The sequence below is a fragment of the Globicephala melas genome, chromosome 9, assembly GCF_963455315.2.
Source record: "Globicephala melas chromosome 9, mGloMel1.2, whole genome shotgun sequence".
NCBI lineage: Eukaryota > Metazoa > Chordata > Mammalia > Artiodactyla > Delphinidae > Globicephala > Globicephala melas.
This window is the reverse complement of record NC_083322.1, coordinates 94,901,610-94,923,308: the sequence shown is the minus strand read 5'-3', so window position 1 is coordinate 94,923,308 and position 21,699 is coordinate 94,901,610. Positions and strand designations below refer to the sequence as shown.

General features: G+C 43.8%; 1 protein-coding gene and 1 long non-coding RNA gene across 7 annotated transcripts in view; one reads left to right on the top strand and one right to left on the bottom strand.

The window, feature by feature from the left end:
• HECW1 (HECT, C2 and WW domain containing E3 ubiquitin protein ligase 1) overlaps positions 1–19,663 on the bottom strand; it is a 479,149-nt gene extending 459,486 nt beyond the window's left edge. For 2 of the 6 annotated variants that reach the window (XM_060304845.1, XM_060304844.1), the window contains exon 1: positions 19,347–19,663. Coding sequence is in view for 4 of the 6 variants with exons in the window: in XM_060304844.1 (XP_060160827.1) it covers positions 19,347–19,376 (30 nt within the window). In the remaining 2 variants the exon portion in view is untranslated. Of the gene's footprint in view, positions 1–17,885; positions 18,322–18,369; positions 18,605–19,346 lie in introns of those variants that run through there. The other 4 variants (XM_060304842.1, XM_060304843.1, XM_060304847.1 and 1 more) reach the window with 4 other exon arrangements.
• LOC138842806 (uncharacterized) lies at positions 18,427–20,942 on the top strand. Its single transcript, XR_011377691.1, has 3 exons — positions 18,427–18,644; positions 19,395–19,551; positions 20,503–20,942. It is a non-coding gene; the product is annotated as an uncharacterized lncRNA (long non-coding RNA).
• Positions 20,943–21,699: the final 757 nt, after the last annotated feature.

Here is a 21,699-nt window from a genome sequence, read left to right as displayed (position 1 = left end):
GCTCTGCTATAGAGAAAGCAGTCATAGATAACATATAAATGATGGGTGTGACTGTGCTCTGATAAAACTGTACAAAAACAGGAGGAAAGCTAGCCCTAGTTTGCAGACCCTTGTTCTAGATAATGATAAATACATGCTGTATTAAAAAAAAATTTTTTTTTAAGGTGGTGTAGCAAAAATCAAGAAAAGAGGAATTTTCCTAGTGGTGAGTGGGGATGTAGGAGGTGAAGAAGGCTTGCACAATGTTTCATGGACAAGAGAGAACAGAGCAATTATGGGGGAAAATAAGAAGTAATCCCTTGGTAGAAGGAATCAAGCTGATGGGGTTTTATATGAAAAAGAAAGAATGAGAGCTATATACACATAATTTTATCTCACTGGATTTGCCCTGAAAGCTTTTGACCCATTTCCCATGGCATACTGAGGCAGCAGGAGACTCCCAGGATGACTGCAAAACCAGTTAGAGAACAACCTTGGAGTTTATCACCAAGTCGGTCGTGGAAAATGCTGGTACCCTAGGCCTCCATCCAGCCTCCCAACAAAGGGCCCGGTGACCTCTGCTCAGTGGCACCCTGGCACACTCATGCCTCATTCCTCTTAAATAATTCTGAGTAACAGAAAATACTTATTATTGAGCCAAAATCCTCTGCCCACTAGTTTTTTTCCGGACTTGGAGCAAGTACCTCTGCCACCTTTCAGATTTTAAATATTTGAAGCCGTGATCATGGTCCTTTCTTTCCATCCTAGAAATCCTCAAAACACAGTTTTCCTAGAGGAGAAGTTGCAAATTGGAGATTTACAGTTACACCTGGCTGGGCCCACTGAGTATTGTAAAATCATTAAATTAACTTTGTAAAAAAAATCTTGAAATCATAAAATTTCTCTTAAATATCCAGGCTTTTGGTTTTCTTAGAAAAATCAGAAGAATTACTGACATTGGATCACCATCCACATGCCAACAGTTGGCTTGAAGCTGACTAACGACAAGCATGAGCTCCTGGTCCAGTCCCCCTACCCGCCCCCCCAAACCTGAAACCCACATCTGCCTAGACCCCAAGGATATCCGAGTTTCCTGCTCTGATCTAGATGAGCTAGCAAAGGATGCTGCAGAGCACTGAGCCAGGAGCCCAGAGACAGCTTCCCATCTCAGCTTTAACAGATGCAAGTTCTGTGACCCTGGAGCTGGCTGTTTCATCACATGAAATATTAGGGGGTTAAGTGCGATATGGCTCAGGTTCCTTGCCCAGCCAGCATTCCATGAATCTATAAATGGCTTAGCTAATTTTCAAATCTCACTGAGCTCATTGCCTGAAAAATGCCTGAAGTCATGAGTTCCACCTGCTAATATCACTTTGAAAAAAAATAGATTGGAAAAATAAAATATCTGGATCTCTCAAAAGCAATTTGCAAATTCATACCAAGATATGCTAAATGTAAAAACAAAGGCATTCACTCTTTTGCCTCTAAAATGAAATTTCAAAGGAGAGAGTTCTAAAAATTAAGAAAAAAATCCTGTCCCAAAGCTTAATGTTTCTGTAAAAATAGCGCATCAATTACACTATTCAGTAGAGACAAATGAACCCTGGAAAAGGGGAGAGGTCAGGACCACAGAACTATGGGCGAGCTTGACACTTCTCCCACCCAATTCCTACCCTCCCCAGTCACTCCCACTCCCATACAATGTAGGTTTAGATTTGTTTTATTTCTCTTGCTGTAAACCCTGAACTTTCTCTATCCAGCTGAAATGCTTCATTCAATGCTTTCTCCAAGAAACTAAAAACTATGCCAGGTTAGCGTCATCTACACCATTAAAGCAAGAGCAAGACGCAGACCTCTAGAGACAAGCGTCTGGCCTTTGGTAATCTTGTTTCCTCTCCCCTCCCCACCAGCATCCCACCCCACCAGAAGAGCTTCGATATCACTATTTCACAGCGTAAGGTAGGCAAGCAGGCTGGGGCCTGGCATTCAGTGTAGTCTGTGAATATCAGACACCACTTGTGCACCAAGCCAGGCCATTCACTTCACCTGGTCCTGGAAGCCTGTGGGTCCACAGCAGGTGGCGAGTATGATAAGAAAAAAAAAAGTGCTTCTTGTTCCAGAAGATTCTCTGGATCAATGTGAAAAGGAAAATTTGTGGCAAAGCTTCAAGTCAGGAGGGGAGCATGTTCCTACAACAGTGAGCTCTCAGGTAACAGACTCAGTGTCTTGGCCCTAAGGTGCCTGAGATCAATGACAGGAGCATTCAATTTTGGTAAAATTAAGCTTAATCAAAGAATATCACAGTTAAGTAAGTTCTAAGTCCCTGACAAGGGAGATGTCTGTTTAATGACCAGGAAGCAATACTGTAAATTGGAGGACCTCAACTCTAAGAATGTGACTGTATCTATTCACCATGGTAATCCAGTTCCCAGTCCACTGCCTGGTATATAATAGATGCTCCATTAATAGTGTGAAGAATAAAATAATCACTCTTAAAGGACACAACTTTTTCAGTTTGCCTTCTACAACTAGATGTTCCTCTGCGGCAGGGATTTAATTCTGCTTTGTCTTTTGCACATTTTCACCTTAAACTGTAAGCAGATTTGTCTGGTTGGAAAAATCTCACAAACAACAAAAACACTTTTACAGTCCTCATATAATAGTATGCATATATTATACTATACACACAACATAAATACTCATATAACAGAAGCTTAAGAAATGTCTTCTGAGTGAATGAGTAATTGAAAATTACTGGAAAACAGTTAACAAAGATTTAAAATATATATACATATATATATACATATATTTCTGTTATATATGTTTCTATATATTTGCATATATAAATGTGTGTTTACATACATATAATGAATTTTTATTTTTGTTTGTGATTTAACAGTCACTTGGTCAAATTTCTCATTCAAAGCCTGAAGCCTCCTCTTTTTAAATTTTTTTAATTTTTAATTTTTTTTTTTTATTGGAGTATGGTTCCTTTACAACGTTGTGCTAGTTTCTGCTGTACAGCAAAGTGAATCAGCCACATGTATACACACATCCCCTCTTCCTTGGATTTCCTTCCCACTTAGGTCACCACCGAGCATTCAGTAGAGTTCCCTGTGCTATACAGTCTGTTCTCTTAGTTCCTTATTTTATACATAGTAGTGTATACGTGTCAATCCCCATCTCCCAATCCATCCCACCCCCACCCCCCTTGGTATCCACACGTCTGTTCTCTACATCTGTGTCTCTATTTCTGTTTTGCAAATAAGTTCATCTATACCATTTTTCTAGCTTCCACATATATGCGTTAATATACAATATTTGTTTTTCTCTTTCTGACTTACTTCACTCTGTGTGACAGTATGCATATGGTGATATTTTTCCTCTATCCTGGGAAAAGGATGAAAATAACAATTTGTGACTTTCAACTCTTTTTCTCAGGGATGTCACATCATGATTTGAATGTATGTTTCTAAGAAAGATAAATTTTACTTGCTTGCAACAAAAGGATGGTGAATGTTCGCAAAGTTCCTGTGGGAGATATCTCAACAGAAACTGTGCTAGGTTGCCATTGGAAGTTTCGTGAAGATGGGGAGTAGCATTGCCAATAAGGCCCCCACTGAAATTGTGAGTGGGTAACTTCACTGCCAATTATTTCTACCACTGCAGGGATTCTGAGACACACTGACCACCTCATCGTTCCAAGTAGACACCACGTCTAAGCAAGAGTCCCAAGCACAGCCCACCAAAGTCAAGGGTCCACATCTGCTTAGGTATCTGCATTTGCAAAATGAATGGACCACACAAGCAGAAAGAGAACCAGTGTGGGAACAAATACATGTTGTCTCCTGTTGCAGAGTCTCCGAGTCCTTTGAAATTCTGCTGTTTCTACTTTGTTGCTTCTTTCAAATGATCTAAAAAGTTAGGCTTCTTCTAAAGAAGGAAGTCCCTCAGACGGGATTGGTAAGGAAGCAACACCAGTGTTGGAAAAGGATAACGGGCATTCTTACTTCAGCTCTGACACTATTCATGGAAGAAAACAAGTTCCCTGTCCAGCTGTGTGATCTCGGGAGAGCCTCTCCAGTCCACAGGTTTGCTCATTCATATAACAAGGATATTGGAAATTGAAGATGTCATCCAGCTGTAAACTGCATTCAGTCTTTAAATAGTTACTGTGTTCTGTTACCGAGCACTGTTCTGGGCACTTAGGAGAATCAATGAACAAAGCAGATAGAAATTCCTGTCCTGTAGAGTTCACCTCTTCCTTGTTCTACTTACCATTATGATACGCATTCCATGGATGCACACGCGATGTATAATGCTGTTCTAGAAGTAATAAAATACAGACCTTCTCAACTCATTCATTTAACGTTCAGAGAAGTACCTGCAGAGAAGTACCTTCAGAATACTAAGGTAAATGTGACACAGTCTTAACCTTGAGGAGTCATCATTTGGTAGGGAGACTAAAAGGCAGGATAGTTAGTCACGAGCATACAGTGATACCCATCACAGGGGAGCTCAGTGTGGGAGAGTCATATCTATTGGGAGACTGAGGGATGGCTCCTGTTACAAGGTGAGGTTTAGGCTAGATCTTAAAAATGGGTAGATTTATAGAGGAGTGGGGAATCTAAGAGGAGAAAAAGCATAAGGAAAAAAGTACATAATTATAGGAAAGCACAGAGCATGTTTAGAGAAATGGAAAAAAGATCCATTTGGCTGTCGCTGAAGCCAAATGGTACACTGGGCACAGGGTGGGCCACAGCCCACAGACCTATGAGGCCAGCCTGGGGAGCTGGTTCTTTATGGCATAGACTTTGGCGGCTCCCAGGGTTTTGGACACAGGAATGACAGGCTCACATTGAAGATGCAAAGTCAAGTGGCCCCGAGGAGGCAGAGACCAGAGGGCAGAGAGCAGTTTTAGCAAGTCCTGGCAACAACAGTAAAAACATAGGAGGGGATATGGGGATATAAGTATACGTATAACTGATTCACTTTGTTATACAGCAGAAACTAACACAACAATGTAAAGCAATTATACTCCAATAAAGATGCTAACAAACAAAACAAAACAAAAACATAGGAGGGGCCAATTCAACAATAACTGAGTGACCAGTGGCTGCATGTTGGATGTTGAGGAGGAAGCAAAGACAAGCTGGAGCTCTAACAGTCAGAGAACACCGGCCAGGATAAACAACACAGAGACCCAGTACCAACAAAATGCCCACCTTGAGGAGTGGGGGAAATAGTTATGGAAAAGAAAAAGTATTCTCGGAGGATCCAGAAGCCTAAAAATACCATCCAAACTCGAATCCAGCAGATTCTAAAGGGATTTTTATCCTGTAAAGGATGTCCATTATATTCCAGGCACTGGGCAAAGAGACAGGTCCCTGATTGAATGAGTTTACAAGTTAGAAGGGGAGACAGACAATAGACACACAAGAAAGAAAATACACAACAACGGATTGGTTCAAGATGGCCAAGTAGAAGGACGTGCGCTCACTCCCTCTTGTGAGAGCACCAGAATCACAACTAACTGCTGAACAATCATTGACAGGAAGACACTGGAACTCACCAAAAAAGATATCCCACATGCAAAGACAAAGGAGAAGCTGAAATGAGACGGTAGTGAAACAGGAGGGAAGGAGGCAGGGCACAACCTTTGAAAGAATGACATAGCCAGAGGACATGACATAAACTGATTAGAACCAAATGGATCCAAGCTGGTGGACGAGTCGACTTTTTCCACTACACCTTGGGCCTCAGAATCAGCAAGCTCACATCAGCAAGCGAAATGACACACCCACAGGCGCCATGACAGTTCCAAGACTGACCATAAGGATCAAAAGTGGGCAGCGGCCCAATTTCTGGAAATCCCCGCCCCTTCCTAAAATAGCTGGAATACTCCTCCCATTCATTAGCCTATGAAATTACCCACCCCTATAAAAACTGACAACCCCATACTCTGGTGCCTTTCTCACCTTCTGAGATGGCCCACACTCTGTCTGTGGAGTGTGTTTCTCTCTAAATAAATCCACTTCTTACCTATCACTTTGTCTCTCACTGAATTCTTTCTGCAATGAGACATCAAGAACTTGAGCTTCATTAAGTCATGAAACCAGGTGTGTGATCTCAGTTGGAAGACTGTGGGTTTTGGCTGGGTTCGAGTCCCAGCCGTGTGGGTTCTAGTCCCAATCAGGATTTTGGCCAGGTTCAAGTCCCGGCATGTGGGTTCAAGTCCAAATCTGAGGTGCACGGTTTTCAGTAGGAGGGGCGCAATCACAATAAAATCAAATCCCATAACCACTGGGTGGGTGACTCACAAACTGGAGAACAATAATACCACAGAAGTCCACCCACTGGAGTGAAGGTTCTGAGCCCAACGTCAAGCTTCCCAACCTGGGGGTCCAGCAAGGGGAGGTGGAATTACCAGAGAATCAGATTTTGAAAGCTAGCGGGATTTGATTGCAGGACTTTGACAGGACTGGGGAAATAGAGACTCCACTCTTGGAGGGCACACACAAGTAGTGTGTGCATCAGGACCCAGGGGGAAGGAGCAGTGAATGCATAGGAGACTGAACCAGACCTAGTGTTGGAGGCTCTCCTCACTGTGGGGACAAGGACACTGGCAGCAGAAGTTCTGGGAAGTACTCCTTGGCATGAGCCCTCCTGGAGTCTGCCATTAGCCCCACCAAAGAGTCTGTAGCCTCCAGTGCTTGGTCACCTCAGACCAAACAACCAACAGGGAGGGAACTCAGCCCCACCCATCAGCAGACAAGTGGATTAAAGTTTACTGAGCTCTGCCCACCAGAGCAACAGCCAGCTCTACCCACTACCAGTCTCTCCCATCAGGAAACTTCCACAAGCCTCTTAGATAGCCTCATTCACCAGAAGGCAGACAGCAGAAGCAAGAAGAACTACAATTCTGCAGCCTGTGGAAGGAAAACTACATTCACAGAAAGACAGACAAAATGAAAAGGCAGAGGCCTATGTATCAGATGAAGGAATAAGATAAAACCCCAGAAAAACAACTAAATGAAGTGGAGATAGGCAACATTCCAGGAAAAGAATTCAGAATAATGATAGTGATGATGAGTCAGGACCTCAGAAAAAGAATGGAGGCAAAGATCGAGAAGATGTAAGAAATATTTAACAAAGACCTAGAAGAATTAAAGAACAAACAAATAGAGATGAACAATACAACAACTGAAATGAAAACTACACTAGAAGGAATCAATAGCAGAATAACAGAGGCGGAAGAATGGATAAGTGACTTGGAAGACAGAATGGTGGAATTCACTGTCATGGAACAGAATAAAGAAAAAAGAATGAAAAGAAATGAAGACAGCCTAAGAGACCTCTGGGACAAAATTAAACCCACCAACATTCACATTACAGGGGTCTCAGAAGGAGAAGAGAGAGAGGAAGTACTGAGAAAATATTTGAAGAGATTATAGTCGAAAACTTCCCTATCGTGGGAAAGGAAATAGACACCCAAGTCCAGGAAGCACAGAGAGTCCCATACAGGATAAACCCAAGGAGAAACATGCCAAGACACATAGTAATCAAATTGACAAAAATTAAAGACAAAGAAAAATTATTAAAAGCAACAAGGGAAAAAAACATACAAGGGAACTCCCATAAGGTTAACAGCTGATTTCTCAGCTGAAACTCTACAAGCCAGAAGGGAGTGGCATGATATACTTAAAGTGATGAAAGGGAAGAACCCACAACCAAGATTACTCTACCCAGCAAGGATCTCATTCAGATTCAACGGAGAAATCAGAAGCTTTACAGACAAGCAAAAGCTAAGAGAATTCAGCACCACCAAACGAGCTCAACAAATGCTAAAGGAACTTCTCTAAGTGGGAAACACAGGAGAAGAAAAGGACCTACGAAAACAAACCCAAAACAATTAAGAAAATGGTAATGGGAAAATACATATTGAGAATTACCTTAAATGTGAATGGATTAAATGCTCCAAAAGACACAGGCTCGCTGAATGGATACAAAAACAAGACCCATATATATGCTGTCTACAAGAGACCCACTTCAGACCTAGGGACACATACAGACTGAAAGTGAGGAGATCAAAAAAAGACACTCCATGCAAAGGGAAATCAAAAGAAAGCTGGGGTAGCAATTCTCATATCAGACAAAATAGATTTTAAAATAAAGAATGTTATAGGAGACAAGGAAGGACACTACATAATGATCAAGGCAAGGGATCAATCCAAGAAGAAGATATAACAATTATAAATATATATGCACCCAACATAGGAGCACCTCAATACATAAGGCAACTGCTAACAGCTATAAAAGAGGAAATCAACAGTAACACAATAATAGTGGGGGACTTTAACACCTCACTTACACAAATGGACAGATTATCCAGAGAGAAAATTAACAGATGAATGGACAAAGAAGATGTGGTACATATATACAATGGAATATTACTCAGCCAGAAAAAGGAATGAAATTGAGTTATTTGCAGTGAGGTGACTGGACCTAGAGTCTGTCATACAGAGTGAAGTAAGTCAGAAGGAGAAAAACGAATACCGTATGCTAACACATATATATGGAATCTAAAAAAAAGGGTTCTGAAGAACCTAGGGGCAGGACAGGAATAAACATGCAGACATAGAGAATGGACTTGAGGACACAGGGAAGGGTAAGGGTAAGCTGGGACGAAGTGAGAGAGTGGCATGGACTTATATATACTACCAAATGTGAAATAGATAGCTAGTAGGAAGCAGCCACATAGCACAGGGAGATCAGCTCGGTGCTTTGTGACCACCTAGAGGAGTGGGATAGGGAGGGTGGGAGGGAGACACAAATGGAGGAGATATGGAGATATATGTATGTGTATAGCTGATTCACTTTGTTATAAAGCTGATTCACTTTGTTATAAAGATATATGTATGTGTATAGCTGATTCACTTTGTTATATTCACTTTGTTATAAAGTGTTATATATTCACTCCTCCACTTTGTTATTCACACAAATGGAGGAGATATGGAGATATATGTATGTGTATAGCTGATTCACTTTGTTATACACCATTGTAGAGCAATTATACTCCAATAAAGATATTTTTTAAAAAAAGAAAAAAGAAACACAAGATTTAAATGAAACAATAGACCAGATAGATTTAATTGATATTTATAGGAAATTCCATCCAAAAACAGCATATTACGCTTTCTTCTTAAGTGCACATGGAACATTCTCCAGGATAGATCACATCTTGGTTCACAAATCAAGCCTCTGTAAATTTAAGAAAATTGAAATCATATCAAGCATCTTTTCCGACCACAATGCTATGAGATTAGAAGTAAATTACAGGGAAGAAACATAAAAAACACAAACACATGGAGGCTAAACAATACGTTACTAAATAACCAAGAGATCACTGAAGAAATTAAAGAGGATTTGAAAAACTACCTAGAGAAAAATGACAATGAAAACATGACGATCCAAAACCTATGGGATGCAGCAAAAGCAGTTCTAAGAGGGAAGTTTATAGCTATACAAGCCTACCTCAAGAAACAAGAAAAATCTCAAATAAACAATCTAAACTTACACCTAAGGGAACTAGAGAAAGAAAAACAAACAAAACCCAAAGTTAGTAGAAAGAAGAAAATCATAAAGATCAGATCAGAAATAAATGAGATAGAAACAAAGAAAACAATAGCAAAGATCAATAAAACTAAAAGCTGGTTCTTTGAGAAGATAAACAAAACTGATAAACCCTTAGCCAGACTCATCAAGAAAAAGAGGGAGGGGGCTTCCCAGGTGGCGCGGTGGTTGAGAGTCCGCCTGCCGATGCAGGGGATATGGGTTCTTGCTCCGGTCCAGGAGGATCCCACATGCCGCGGAGCAGCTGGGCCCATGAGCCATGGCCGCTGAGCCTGCGCGTCCAGAACCTGTGCTCCACAATGGGGGAGACCACAGCAGTGAAAGGCCCGCATACCGCAAAAAAAAAAAAAAAAAAAAAAAAGAGGGCGAGGACTCAAGACAATAAAATTAGAAATGAAAAAGGAGAAGTTACAACAGACACCGCAGAAATACAAAGCATCATAAGAGACCACTACAAGCAACTCTATGCCAATAAAATGGACAACCTGGAAGAAATGGACAAATTCTTAGAAAGGTATAACCTTCCAAGACTGACCCAGGAAGAAATAGAAAATATGAACAGACCAATCACAAGTAATGAAATTGAAACTGTGATTTAAAATCTCCCAACAAACAAAAATCCAGGACCAGATGTCTTCACAGGTGAATTCTATCAAACATTTAGAGAAGAGCTAACACCCATCTTTCTCAAACTCTTCCAAAAATTTGCAGTGGAAGGAACACTCCCAAACTCATTCTATGAGGCCACCATCACCCTGATACCAAAACCAGACAAAGATACTACAAAAAAGAAAATTACAGACCAATATCACTGATGAATATAGATGCAAAAATCCTTAACAAAATACTAGCAAACAGAATCCAACAGCACATTAAAAGGATCATACACCATGATCAAGTGGGATTTATCCCAGAATGCAAGGATTCTTCAATATATGCAAATCCATCAATGTCATACACCATATTAACAAATTGAAGAATAAAAACCATATGATCATCTCAATACATGCAGAAAAATCTTTTGACAAAATTCAATGCTGATTTATGATAAAAACTCTTCAGAAAGTGGGCATAGAGGTAACCTACCTCAACATAATAAAGGCCATATATGACGAACCCACAGCAAACATTATTCTCAATGGTGAAAAACTGAAAGCAATTCCTCTAAGATCAGGAACAAGACAATGATGTCCACTCTCACCACTGTTATTTAACATAGTTTTGGAAGTCCTAGCCACAGCAATCAGAGAAGAAAAGGAAATAAAAGGAATACAAATTTGAAAAGAAGAAGTAAAACTGTCACTGTTTGCAGATGACATGATATTATACATAGAGAATCCTAAAGATGCTACCAGAAAACCACTAGAGCTAATCAATGAATTTGGCAAAGTAGCAGGATACAAAATTAACGCACAGAAATCTCTTGCATTCCTATACACTAACAATGAAATATTAGAAAGAGAAATTAAGGAAACAATCCCATTCACCACTGCAACAAAAAGAATAAAATACCTAGGAATAAACCTACCTAGGGAGACAAAAGACCTGTACTCAGAAAACTATAAGACACTGATGAAAGAAATCAAAGATGACACAAAGAGATGGAGAGATATATACCATGTTCTTGGATTGAAAGAATCAACACTGTGAAAATGACTCTACTACCCAAGGCAGTCTACAGATTCAATGCAAACACTATCAAATTACCACTGGCATTTTTTACAGAACTAGAGAAAAAAATCTTAAAATTTGTATGGAGACACAAAAGACCCTGAAGAGCCAAAGCAATCTTGAGGGGAAAAAATGGAGCTGGAGGAATCAGGCTCCCTGAGTTCAGACTATACTACAAAGCTACAGTAATCAAGACAGTATGGTACTGGCACAAAAACAGAAATATAGATCAATGGAACAGGATAGAAAGCCCAGAGATATACCCACGCACCTATGGTCAACAATCTATGACAAAGGAGGCAAGAATGTACAATGGAGAGAAGACAGTCTCTTCAATAAGTGATGCTGGGAAAACTGGACAGCTACATGTAAAAGAATGAAATAAGAACACTTCCTAACACCATACACAAAAAGAAACTCTAAACGGATTAAAGACCTAAATGTAAGACCGGACACTACAAAACTCTTAGAGGAAAACATAGGAAGAACACTCTTTGACATAAATCACAGCAAGATCTTTTTTGACCCACCTCCTAGAGTAATGGAAATAAAAACAAAAATAAATAAATGGGACCTAATGAAACTAAATGAGGGGTGTGAGGAAAGAGGGGAGGTAGATGGCACAGTGTAAACAGAGGGTCAAGGAAAGCCTTCCTGAAGGTTTGTTATTTCATTAACTGAGGGGGCAAGCTCAGGGAGCTGGGAGAGATGCCCTCGGTCCAGGGAACAGCATGTGAGATGAGAATGTGCGCGGCATGTTCTAGGAAGAACAAGGAGATGGGGGACTGGGACCCAGTGAGCAGGGTGAAGAGAGAGTGAAGCAGGAGCTGTAGGCTCAGGTATACAGAGCCTTGGAGGCCAAGTGAGGGGTCTAGATTTCATTTTGAGCAGGATGGAACCATTGGGGGATTGTGGGCAAAGATATAACAGGGATTTGTGACTGTTTGTGTCATGTTTCCGTTACATGCCAACATTTAAAATAATGCCTGACACATGGAAGATATTTAGTCAATATTTATTGAATGAATGAATGATCACTGGGGCTGCTGTAGAGAGACTAGACTGCAGATGGGCAAGAAATGCAGGACACTGGTTAGGAGTCAAGGGCAAAAGTCAAGCCATCGTGCTAGCTTAGTTAGGGGTGGTGGTCCTGGATGAAGCGGGTGAGGTGGAGAAAGAATCATCTACTGAAAACTAGATGTGGGTGAGAGAGAGAGAGAGAAATCAGGGGACTCAAAGGCATTTGGCCTGAGCAACTGGAAAAACAGAGCTGCCGCTTACGGAGATCACTGGAGGGGAAGCAGGTTTGGGGAGTGAAAATCCAGAGTTGTGTTTTGCACTATAAATTTAATAATGCGTGGCATTCACGGGGAGGTGCTGGTGGTAGTATATTCAAGTCGGGCATTCCGGGAATGAGTGAGGACTCGGGAAAGAAACTGGGGATCACCCGCATGAAGGCAGTATTGAGACCAAAGGCGGAAATATATATACGTACAAAGAGACCTGAGAGCCAAGTCCTGCAGAATTCCATCATGTAGAGGTCAAAATGCAGTAGGTCAGTAGGGATAGAACTTCAGGGGCCATCAAGAATGCCTGAGAAGGAAGACCCAGAGAGGCAGCAGGAAAACCTGGAGAACCCAGTGTCCTAGAAGCCAGGGGCTCGAGAAAGAGGGAGTGGTCCTCGGTGTGAGATGCAGCTGAGAGATGGAGAACCGTCTTCTCCTCCACAGGGCAGACAGCACTGGTGACTGTCATGGGAAGAGTGGAAGGGATGGATGGGGACAGGAGCCTGGCTGGGGTGCTGCCGAGAAAGGCAGAGGGAGAGATGAGACGGGGGCACCAAGAGAGCCTCAAAGGAACGGACGGTGCTCTGGTCTCAGGCTGCATGGCGGGTATTTGTTTTGCTTTGCTCATAATCTACATGTGTGTTAAGTGTGTTATTTGTCTAAATCAAACACTATACATTAAAATGTGTTTTAACAGCCTGAGATGGAGAGAGTGGAGAAACCCCGTGTAGACCATTTTCTCGAGGCTTGTTCTAGAAGAGGAAACAGACCATCGATGGTCAGGGGAGGAATCTGTAAGGTGTAATATGTTAACAGTGCACTTGTGCACCCACTGTTTCCTTACCATGATCCCCTTTAGCTGCAGGTGCTGTGCCTGGTCACTGACAGAGCAGACACGGAGGGCTGGGGGGAGGGGAGAGAATGCCAGCAAAACCCTCAAAATGATTGTTTTTCCCTCAGCTTCAAAAAACTCACTGCCACAAAAATAACTTGTGCTCAAAATAGAGGGAAACGTTTGTTAATTAAGTAGTTTTAAGGTTTGATGGCAAAGGGGATTAGGAATAACAGTAAAGAAAAAGAGAAGTCCTTTTAAGGAGAAAAATCTATTGATTGTGTTCTGTAGTTTTCCCGCTGGTCAGTGTATTACAGGAAGGAAGATGACAAATAGCTCATGGGTCCATTAGCTTTGCTACTCACAGTAAACAAGCAAGGTCTAATTTGTTTATTTCTAGTCTCCCCATCTTTTTCCCCCCTTAACCTGAATCTCTGAATTTCAATAATGTGTAGGACTGAGATTTCTGTTTCTGAAACTGCTGTGACTTAAACCCCGAAAGCAAAAGCAGAAAAATTTGTACAAGTTAAATGGGTGTCGATTTAAGGACAAAGTGATTGAATTACAATCTGTGGCCGTGGATGTGAATTCTGGTCCTTTTTTTTTTTTTCTTTCACACGCATGATATTTCCCTGACATCTGTGCAATACAAATAGATCTAGAAAGTGTGAAAGGGAAAATCTGCTCTACTAAATCTATAAAAGGGACCCCGCATGAAGTCTCCATGATAACATTCGTCATCATGGGCACAGATGGCGTCCTTTCCCAGCTCTCCCCACCTGCCCCCCCTCCAGTACCGGTTTAAGCTCCATCCACTGAATTCTCCCCAAGATATTGCAATGCCATAGATGCCTGATCACACCAGAAGAACCCGTCTGTACAATATATCCTCATTTTTCAGTCCTCCCGTGTGCTTCAAACTTGGGGCTATAAATCAGGTGGGTTCTGAACTAATCCTGTGAACAGCGCACATCACTTGTTGCTATGGAATCCAGATGTTTTCTCCAGTGACCTGGGAGCTTAGTCGTCCTTGTGATATCTTGCCAAGAAGCAGCGGTATTATTGTCATCCCACACCGACTACTTATTTTCCCTACAGTGCCCATGTTATAGAACGTGACAGCCATTTACCAATACCCACACATCCAAATATTATGGAGTGAGATATATAAAACATCTATCTAGTGCTTTGTTTCCTGAAGTGTTTAAGGAGGCTTTAAGACAGAAAGGCCCAGTGGTCAGAAAGTCTGTGAGGCACACACAACTACTATAAGCACAATTAGCCGACGAGCAGGTCTGCCTCTATCCCTCTTTGTATCTTAACTTGAGAAGCAAAGCTCATGAAGAAAGAAAAGGCTGCGACAAGGAGGAAAGTTATGAGGCTTCGACACCTGCATTTGGTGGGGCAGGGTGGCCAGTGCTACTACAGGCATATGTTTTATGGGTGGGACAGGAGGTCAGTGGAGTTTAAGGAAGAACAAAACCAAGAAAGAGCAAAATGAGAAGCAGACAGAAATGGAAAGGGACGTTGCTGGATGAATCTCAGGGAATACTTTCGAATGCAAGAGTTAGTTACTCAGCTGGGAGACACACTCAACGACCAGAATAAAAATGCTTTACAGTAGCTCTTGGAACTTTGACCATCAAACCCTAAAACTCTAAGCGTTTGATCCAGGATTTAGAGATGGTTTGTTCTTCCACCACTGCCCTCCTCCCTGGGATCCGGAACTGCCACAAACCTTTGCTTTTAATACAGCAAGTTTTACAAATAAGAAAGAATTACTATACTTATAAAGAAGAGTGTTAACAGAGGGCTCAAAGGGATTATTAGATAACCCGAAGCTGACACACGTGGCCTTAAGTATTTCTACTCTGTATATCGCAAAGTTAAATTCTCGCTGATATATTCTGCTCTCCAACTGGCACAATGGCATAAACGGAGAAAAACGATCACAGAATCATGGTGTTAATCCTTTGGGATTACCTGGTTCAACTCCCTACTTTTAAGGAAGAAGAAGGTAAACCTCAGAGAGGAAAAGTGTCTTGATAAACACCCCTTTATCACACCTTTTTCTCTAAAAGTCCATGAACAGCAAACATGCCCAGGACTGAATTTTAGAAATGGCACGTGGGCACTTAACTTCCTGGTTTCCTAACCATAACCTGTCCTGTTTTCTAAGATGGAAAGGAAGGAGGTGATGGGAGAGAAGCAGGGGTCTCTCTGATGGGAGATCCCGTCAGGGTGGGCTGGCCAGCAACAAGGGTTGTCTATGGGCTAACTGCTGGCTTGTTTCAGAAGCTCAGCTGAGGGTGGTTAAATGTGATTTGAACAAACAATGCGTCCATCAGTGGCTTTCCCTGGATGACTCCATCGTCCTAGCAACCTCTGGGTGGTGGGACCAAGACGTGGAGAGAAGGAGGGCTGAGGGGTGCTCATCCCTTCCGTGTAAGTGCAGGTAAGAGAACAAAGTGCTTGGGCTGGACACATTTCCTTCTAAGGCTACACCAAGAAGAGAGCAGTGGTCAGCTTGGGGTTTCTCCACGCTCTCTGTCTCAGCTCGATTTGTCAAAATGGACAATCCAGGTCTTAAAAAGTTAAAAAAAAAATGCTTTTAGTTTAAAAAATAAAATAAAAATAAGTAAAAAAGAAAAGATTTAAAAAATAAAACAAAAAATAAAGAGCCCCAAGCTGCAGGATCTGAACTTGCAGTTTACATGGCTTTTTACTGAGGGTGGGGCTGGAACCTCTCTGCCTGGATTTGAGTCCCGGCTCACTGGTTCCCTTCAGCGTCTTACATAACCTCTCTGATTTGCCCATCTGATTCACGAAGGGAAGAATTCCCACCTACTTCCTGCCTAAACAAGTAGAGGACATTTTTCTGACCTGAAACCCACTCAGTCAATATTCCGCTCAGGGCAAAGTCTGAGGTGCCAGAGAGACGAGAGATGAATTTAACAATGCCCTTGTCCTCAAGAAGCTCACACCAGGAGTGACACCAGGGGACTGTGCCCATTCACAACTCATGTAACTGCAATATGATAGGTGATGCCTTAGCGGTGTGGGCGAAAAGGCTGTGGGAAAACAAGACCAGAAGCGATACATTATGCTCGGCAGGTACTGTTATTCCAGGATGTTATTTTGTTCGTAACTTTAAAAAAAAAAAAAAAAAAAAAGAGCACACTACTGGGGAAAATTGTGTGAATGAGCATATATCATTAACCAAATACCCCAAGTACCCCTAAATTGTAAAAATTGCTATAAGCACGTGAAAACACTTTGCTTGCCTGTTTAAAGTAATTGTTGCCTTATCATTTTTGTAACAGCCAACAGTCCTAGCGAGTTTTAGGAGCAACACCAAATTCGATCAGGGAAAGTAAGTTGGATGCTACAGACAATTGCTATGTAGGATTAAACAGCTACCCAGAGTCTTTCATTCAAGGCAGACAAACAAAATCAATGATTGGAAATAAGCTACATTCTTGATTATCCACAAAAGATGGGGCAGGAATCGATAATGAAGCCACAATAAGGAGAAAATCTGTTATCCAATTAATTCAACATTCTTCTCTGTCCCCCCAATCCCCATTAAATCTCTTGATATAGTGGAAAGAAAAATGAACTGTTGGCTAATTGCATCTATGGGAAAAATGCAGATGCTGAGGTTAAAAAAATGCAGGTGTAAAAATAAACCATAAATTCTATAATCAGTCCGTGGTTTGCTCGTATAGTTTTGGGCTACAGTTAGCCTTGCTAAATTGGGTGACTTTTCTTACTTCTCTACCATTATCATATAATGCTGGAACTGGAAGGAACCACAGAAATCAACTAGTCCAACTTACGTTACAGATAAGGAAGGGGACCGCAGAGGCTTGCCCTCCCATGGTCACATCTGGCCTTTTAGCATCTCCTATATTAACGGTCATATCTGATGCAAGTACCGTAGAAGGTAAAACTTAAAACAATCTTTGAAAGCACCCATCCTTAAAAGCCAGAAGTGTAAAAGGAACCAAGTGATGCTATGTGCACACATCTCAGCGGCTGCAGTCCCTCAATACTGATGCATTGATAGGCTGTCCCGGCTTGGGATGTGGTCTCCTTATCCAGTCAGTAATGTCATAGTCTGAACAAACTTAGGTGATTCGCCTTCATGAAATAAGTACCCCAGACAAAAACAACTGGCATTCCACAAGGCTGCCGACTTGCACTAGCCTGGGATCCCAGAATGAGTCAGAACATGGTTTATTAAGCAAAACACTCTGAAATCCAGCATGCCTGTAGGTCTAGGAATTAAAATAGTGCTGTTGTCTCAATGCCACACTCCAGAGGAGGGAGCGAACAGGAGGGGGCAACAGGAAATTCTACCACACTCTATCTCTCTACCAAACAGACACACACATCATACCAGGGTAGACATGTGGACTCTAATCCCTTCTTAGTGGAAAACACACATTTTCAAAATGAATCCCCGATCTAGGATGAATTACCGTAAGAGCCACAGCCGGAGCTAGTCCGCTGATGAGAAACGCAGATCTGGCCACCTGCTTTGAGATGCCTTGGGCCACGACACTGCCGGGGTCTTTAAAGGCTGGTCTTTTCTGGTAGGGCATCTGCCCTCCTAAATCGCGTTTAAATTCCAGAAAAAGAGAGACGATGCCTCCCTTGGTCTTTGAACTATGCTGCTCTTCCTGTATCCATTTCTGCTGAACACAGCTTTATCTCTTCAAAGAGAAAAAAAATAAAAACAAGAGGAGAATTGCACCACTGCAGATCCCAAGAGAAGTAGGCACAAAACTACAGCAACGTCAAATAATATCTTCAGCAACTAGGAAAATCCCCACACGCTAGCTGGTGTCAGCCCAATGCAGACTGGGGCGCGCTGTGCCCGGAACCACAAGAAGCCGGGCAGCTCTGCAGCCTGTGTCCCTGCCAGCTCCCCCCACGCGCTGAAATTCGGCAGGAAGAACTTACGATGCCCAGCCTCTGTATGCAAGACAGACAGACAGATCACGCACCCACACACCGCAAATCTGCCAAGGGGCCGGGACATCCAAGAGGCAGAGCGATCAGAAGGCCCTGGAGAAACGGGTGATGGTTTGAGCCCACAAGGTTTGAGCCCTCGGATTTTGCTGCACTGTCACGATCCAGGAATGTAGCGGCAGGAGCAAACGCACCTCCAGCCAAAAATGGACCGGACGCGTTTTTCCCCGCGGCTCCCTCCCCGCCTGTGTGCAGGTCTCAATACGGTAGGCGAAAGGACCGGCCGCTCCCGCTGAAACTCGGCTGGCAGGCCCGGCTGAGCGGCCGGGGACGGGGCGGCGCTGGAACAGCCTGGATGCGCCGCGCATCCTCCCCGCCTGCCACCACCCAGGGGAGCAGGGGCCGCACCTGCCACGCGCCCCCTGAGCCAGCACCAGCGAGCACCTGCGGGGCTGCGGGCGTTCGCTCGGCTAACCCAGGGCATTGCCGGGGACACAATTGTCCAAGCCAAAAGGGAGCCCGAGGCAAAGCCCAAATCCAGGGCTTTGGTTCACAAGGGGTGGGTGTGGGCTGGGAAGGTGGATTACGTAGGTCTCTCCGCCCCCTCCCCTGATACCTCCTCACCACTGGGAGGGCGCCGGGGGGGAGGGAGGGAGGGAGGGAGGCGGAGGCGCCGCGAACCCGCTTGAGGGCTTCTTTGTTTCTCTCCGTGCCCGGCAGGAGGGCCCGGTGTGCCCGCCGTAGCCAAGCCGGGGTCGCCACCCGGGGACGCCTGCCCAGCCCGGGTGGCGGCACGCCCCAAGCTGACAATTGAACCTCGCGGGAGAAGCAAGAGGGTGGGGAGGAGGGTGGATCCAGGGCCCTAGGGAGGGAGGGCGCTGACGGGGCCTCGGGAGCGGCGGGGAAGCCGCCCAGAGGAGGGCGGGGGAAGGGGCGGTAGGTAGAGTCCCCGCCCGGAGCCCGCTTACCTTGGCAGCCCCGGCCTGGGCACAGATCATGCTCCCATCCGCGCGCAGGTTGGAGCCGGGGGGCGCACGTGCCCTGCCTGGCGCGCCGGACGCTGGGGACCTGCCGGGGGCGGTGATGACCCGGGCGCTCACCCGCTCTCGTAACGCTCCTGGTGCCTGGGGAGAGCGGCGGCCACGGCCACGGCGGAGGGGCGCGTATGACTTGGTGAGTGTGTGCGCCAGGAGAGGGCCGGCTGGGTCAGAGACGCACCGTATTCCTGCTCCAACAACCGCGCCTGATGCGCGGTAACGCGGCGCACTTCATCGCTTTATCCTCCCGCCCGCATCCCCTCCCTCCCTGCCTGCTCTTCTGTGGGTACCAGACTCCCGAACCAACCACAAGACGGGCTTGCTCTCATTAGCGCTGCCCCGCCCTGCAGCCTCCGCGCACCCGCCTCCCTCGCCCCCGCCGTAAATATATATTGATTCTTGTTACCGCCGGTCCCATCCTTCCAACCCCCAGCACGAGTACTGGGCATATCCAGCCCCAGCCCCAGCCCTTTTGTGTGCGTGCAAACAGTGCGTTCAGAAAGGATGTGGTAGAGACACCCCAGCAGGTACCCTATGACAGGTGTTCTTGGCCTCTGTCTTACCCACTTTCCTTATCTACGTTATGCACCGTTGTGCGCACTCACACATGTCTGGGCACCGTCCTGTATTTGCACCGCAAACACACGAAACAAACATGGTAATTAATTACAAAGGCAAAGGATGAAAATCGCTCCCCGCCCCCCGAAAATCTATTGTTGGGCAAGACTGGCTTTCAAACTGGGTTCTACATTAAACTGCACACGGTGTCAGAATGCTGGAACTGGAAAGACATAACCTCCACAGTCTGTGATTTCCTGCATTCTTCACAATGTTTTTTTTTAAATTTCTTCCATCTCCTGCCCAGCATCCTTTACAGTAGATGTTTTTTCACATCCTGAGAAGTTATCTTTATTCCCATATGCCAAATGCAATCCTCCCTAAACTAAACGAAAGACCCTGACTCCAGACTCCTGACTGAACACCAGAGGACAGACCTCCCAAGTTCCAGACTGTATGATGGGCTGCTTTTCAGTGGCTCTCATTTCACTGACCCGCCTCTTGGTTTTGATTTCTCTCTCATGACCAGAACTTTCCAGAAGTGGAAACCTTGGAAGATGTGAAGGCAGCTTCACCAGCTGTACCCCTTTCTCCAAGGAGACACACACATCATCAAGCCTTCCCTTTCCGCATTGCCCTGGCGATGGGGGTGCCCAGGCCTCCGCCTTCCCTGAGAGACACCATCTCTTTGCCTGACGCCCTTAGATCTCAAACCTCAGCTAAGGATCCATGCAGAAAGCTGGGCACACAGTTCTCCAAGAGATTTTTACATTTCAATTATTATCAACTCCTAGATGAAGAAACCCCTCCAAGAGTAGACTAGGGCAGGCTGAAGCAGTGAAGAGCAGCATTAACCAACCATGTGATGTTTCCAAACAGAGACTTGCATGGAAACAAGAACTCTGCATTAACCAGCATCCATGGTTTCTAAATCGGCACAGGATCACCAAACCACAATAAAGGCTTTAATTAATTTTTAAAAAGCCAATATTTCGTAACAACGGTAAATGGAAAATAACCTTTAAAAATTGTATGATTGAAAAAAAAAAAAAAAGACCGATGACAAGATTTTGGAGAAGACTAGTAAGTTATTCTTCCCAAATTTAAAAAAGAAAAAGGGTAATTCTTTACGTCAATTAATTGCCAGGATGTTCACCTCATTGTTTTCAGTGATGAAGCGTCCACTTGGCTCAGAGATCCTTCTCTCTGTTCTCTCTATCAAAGAGAGAACTTGACAAGTCAACGTCTCTCCTAAAGACTATTGATGTAACAATCCTGAGATGGGCTTTATTTTCCTCTGGAGAGTTTCTTTTCTTATACTGAAGGCAAAAAATACGAAAGAAGAAGTACATAAAGTTTCACATTTTAACATGTTGGATTGATAAAGTCCTTGTCAAGCACCTCCTACATGCCAAGTGCAATGGCAACGTACACTCCTGTGTTTTGTCCTGTTTATCTCTCACCTCACATGGTCTCACTTATTCCTCACAGTCCCACTGCAGTCTGAGAATAATAGCATCATCTTATTTTACAGAGGAGAAAAGCAAGGCTACATAGGGCTCTATAATTTCCTTAAGGTCTCATTGCCGGCAGAAGACCTCAAATCTAAAGTTAACTGACTTCAGCTGCCCTAACCTTAAAGTGAGGCACATTTGGTGGAGAAATGACAAGACTTGCCATGGATTTTAAAGCCATCCATTTATTAATCACATTTATCAAGCTTCTA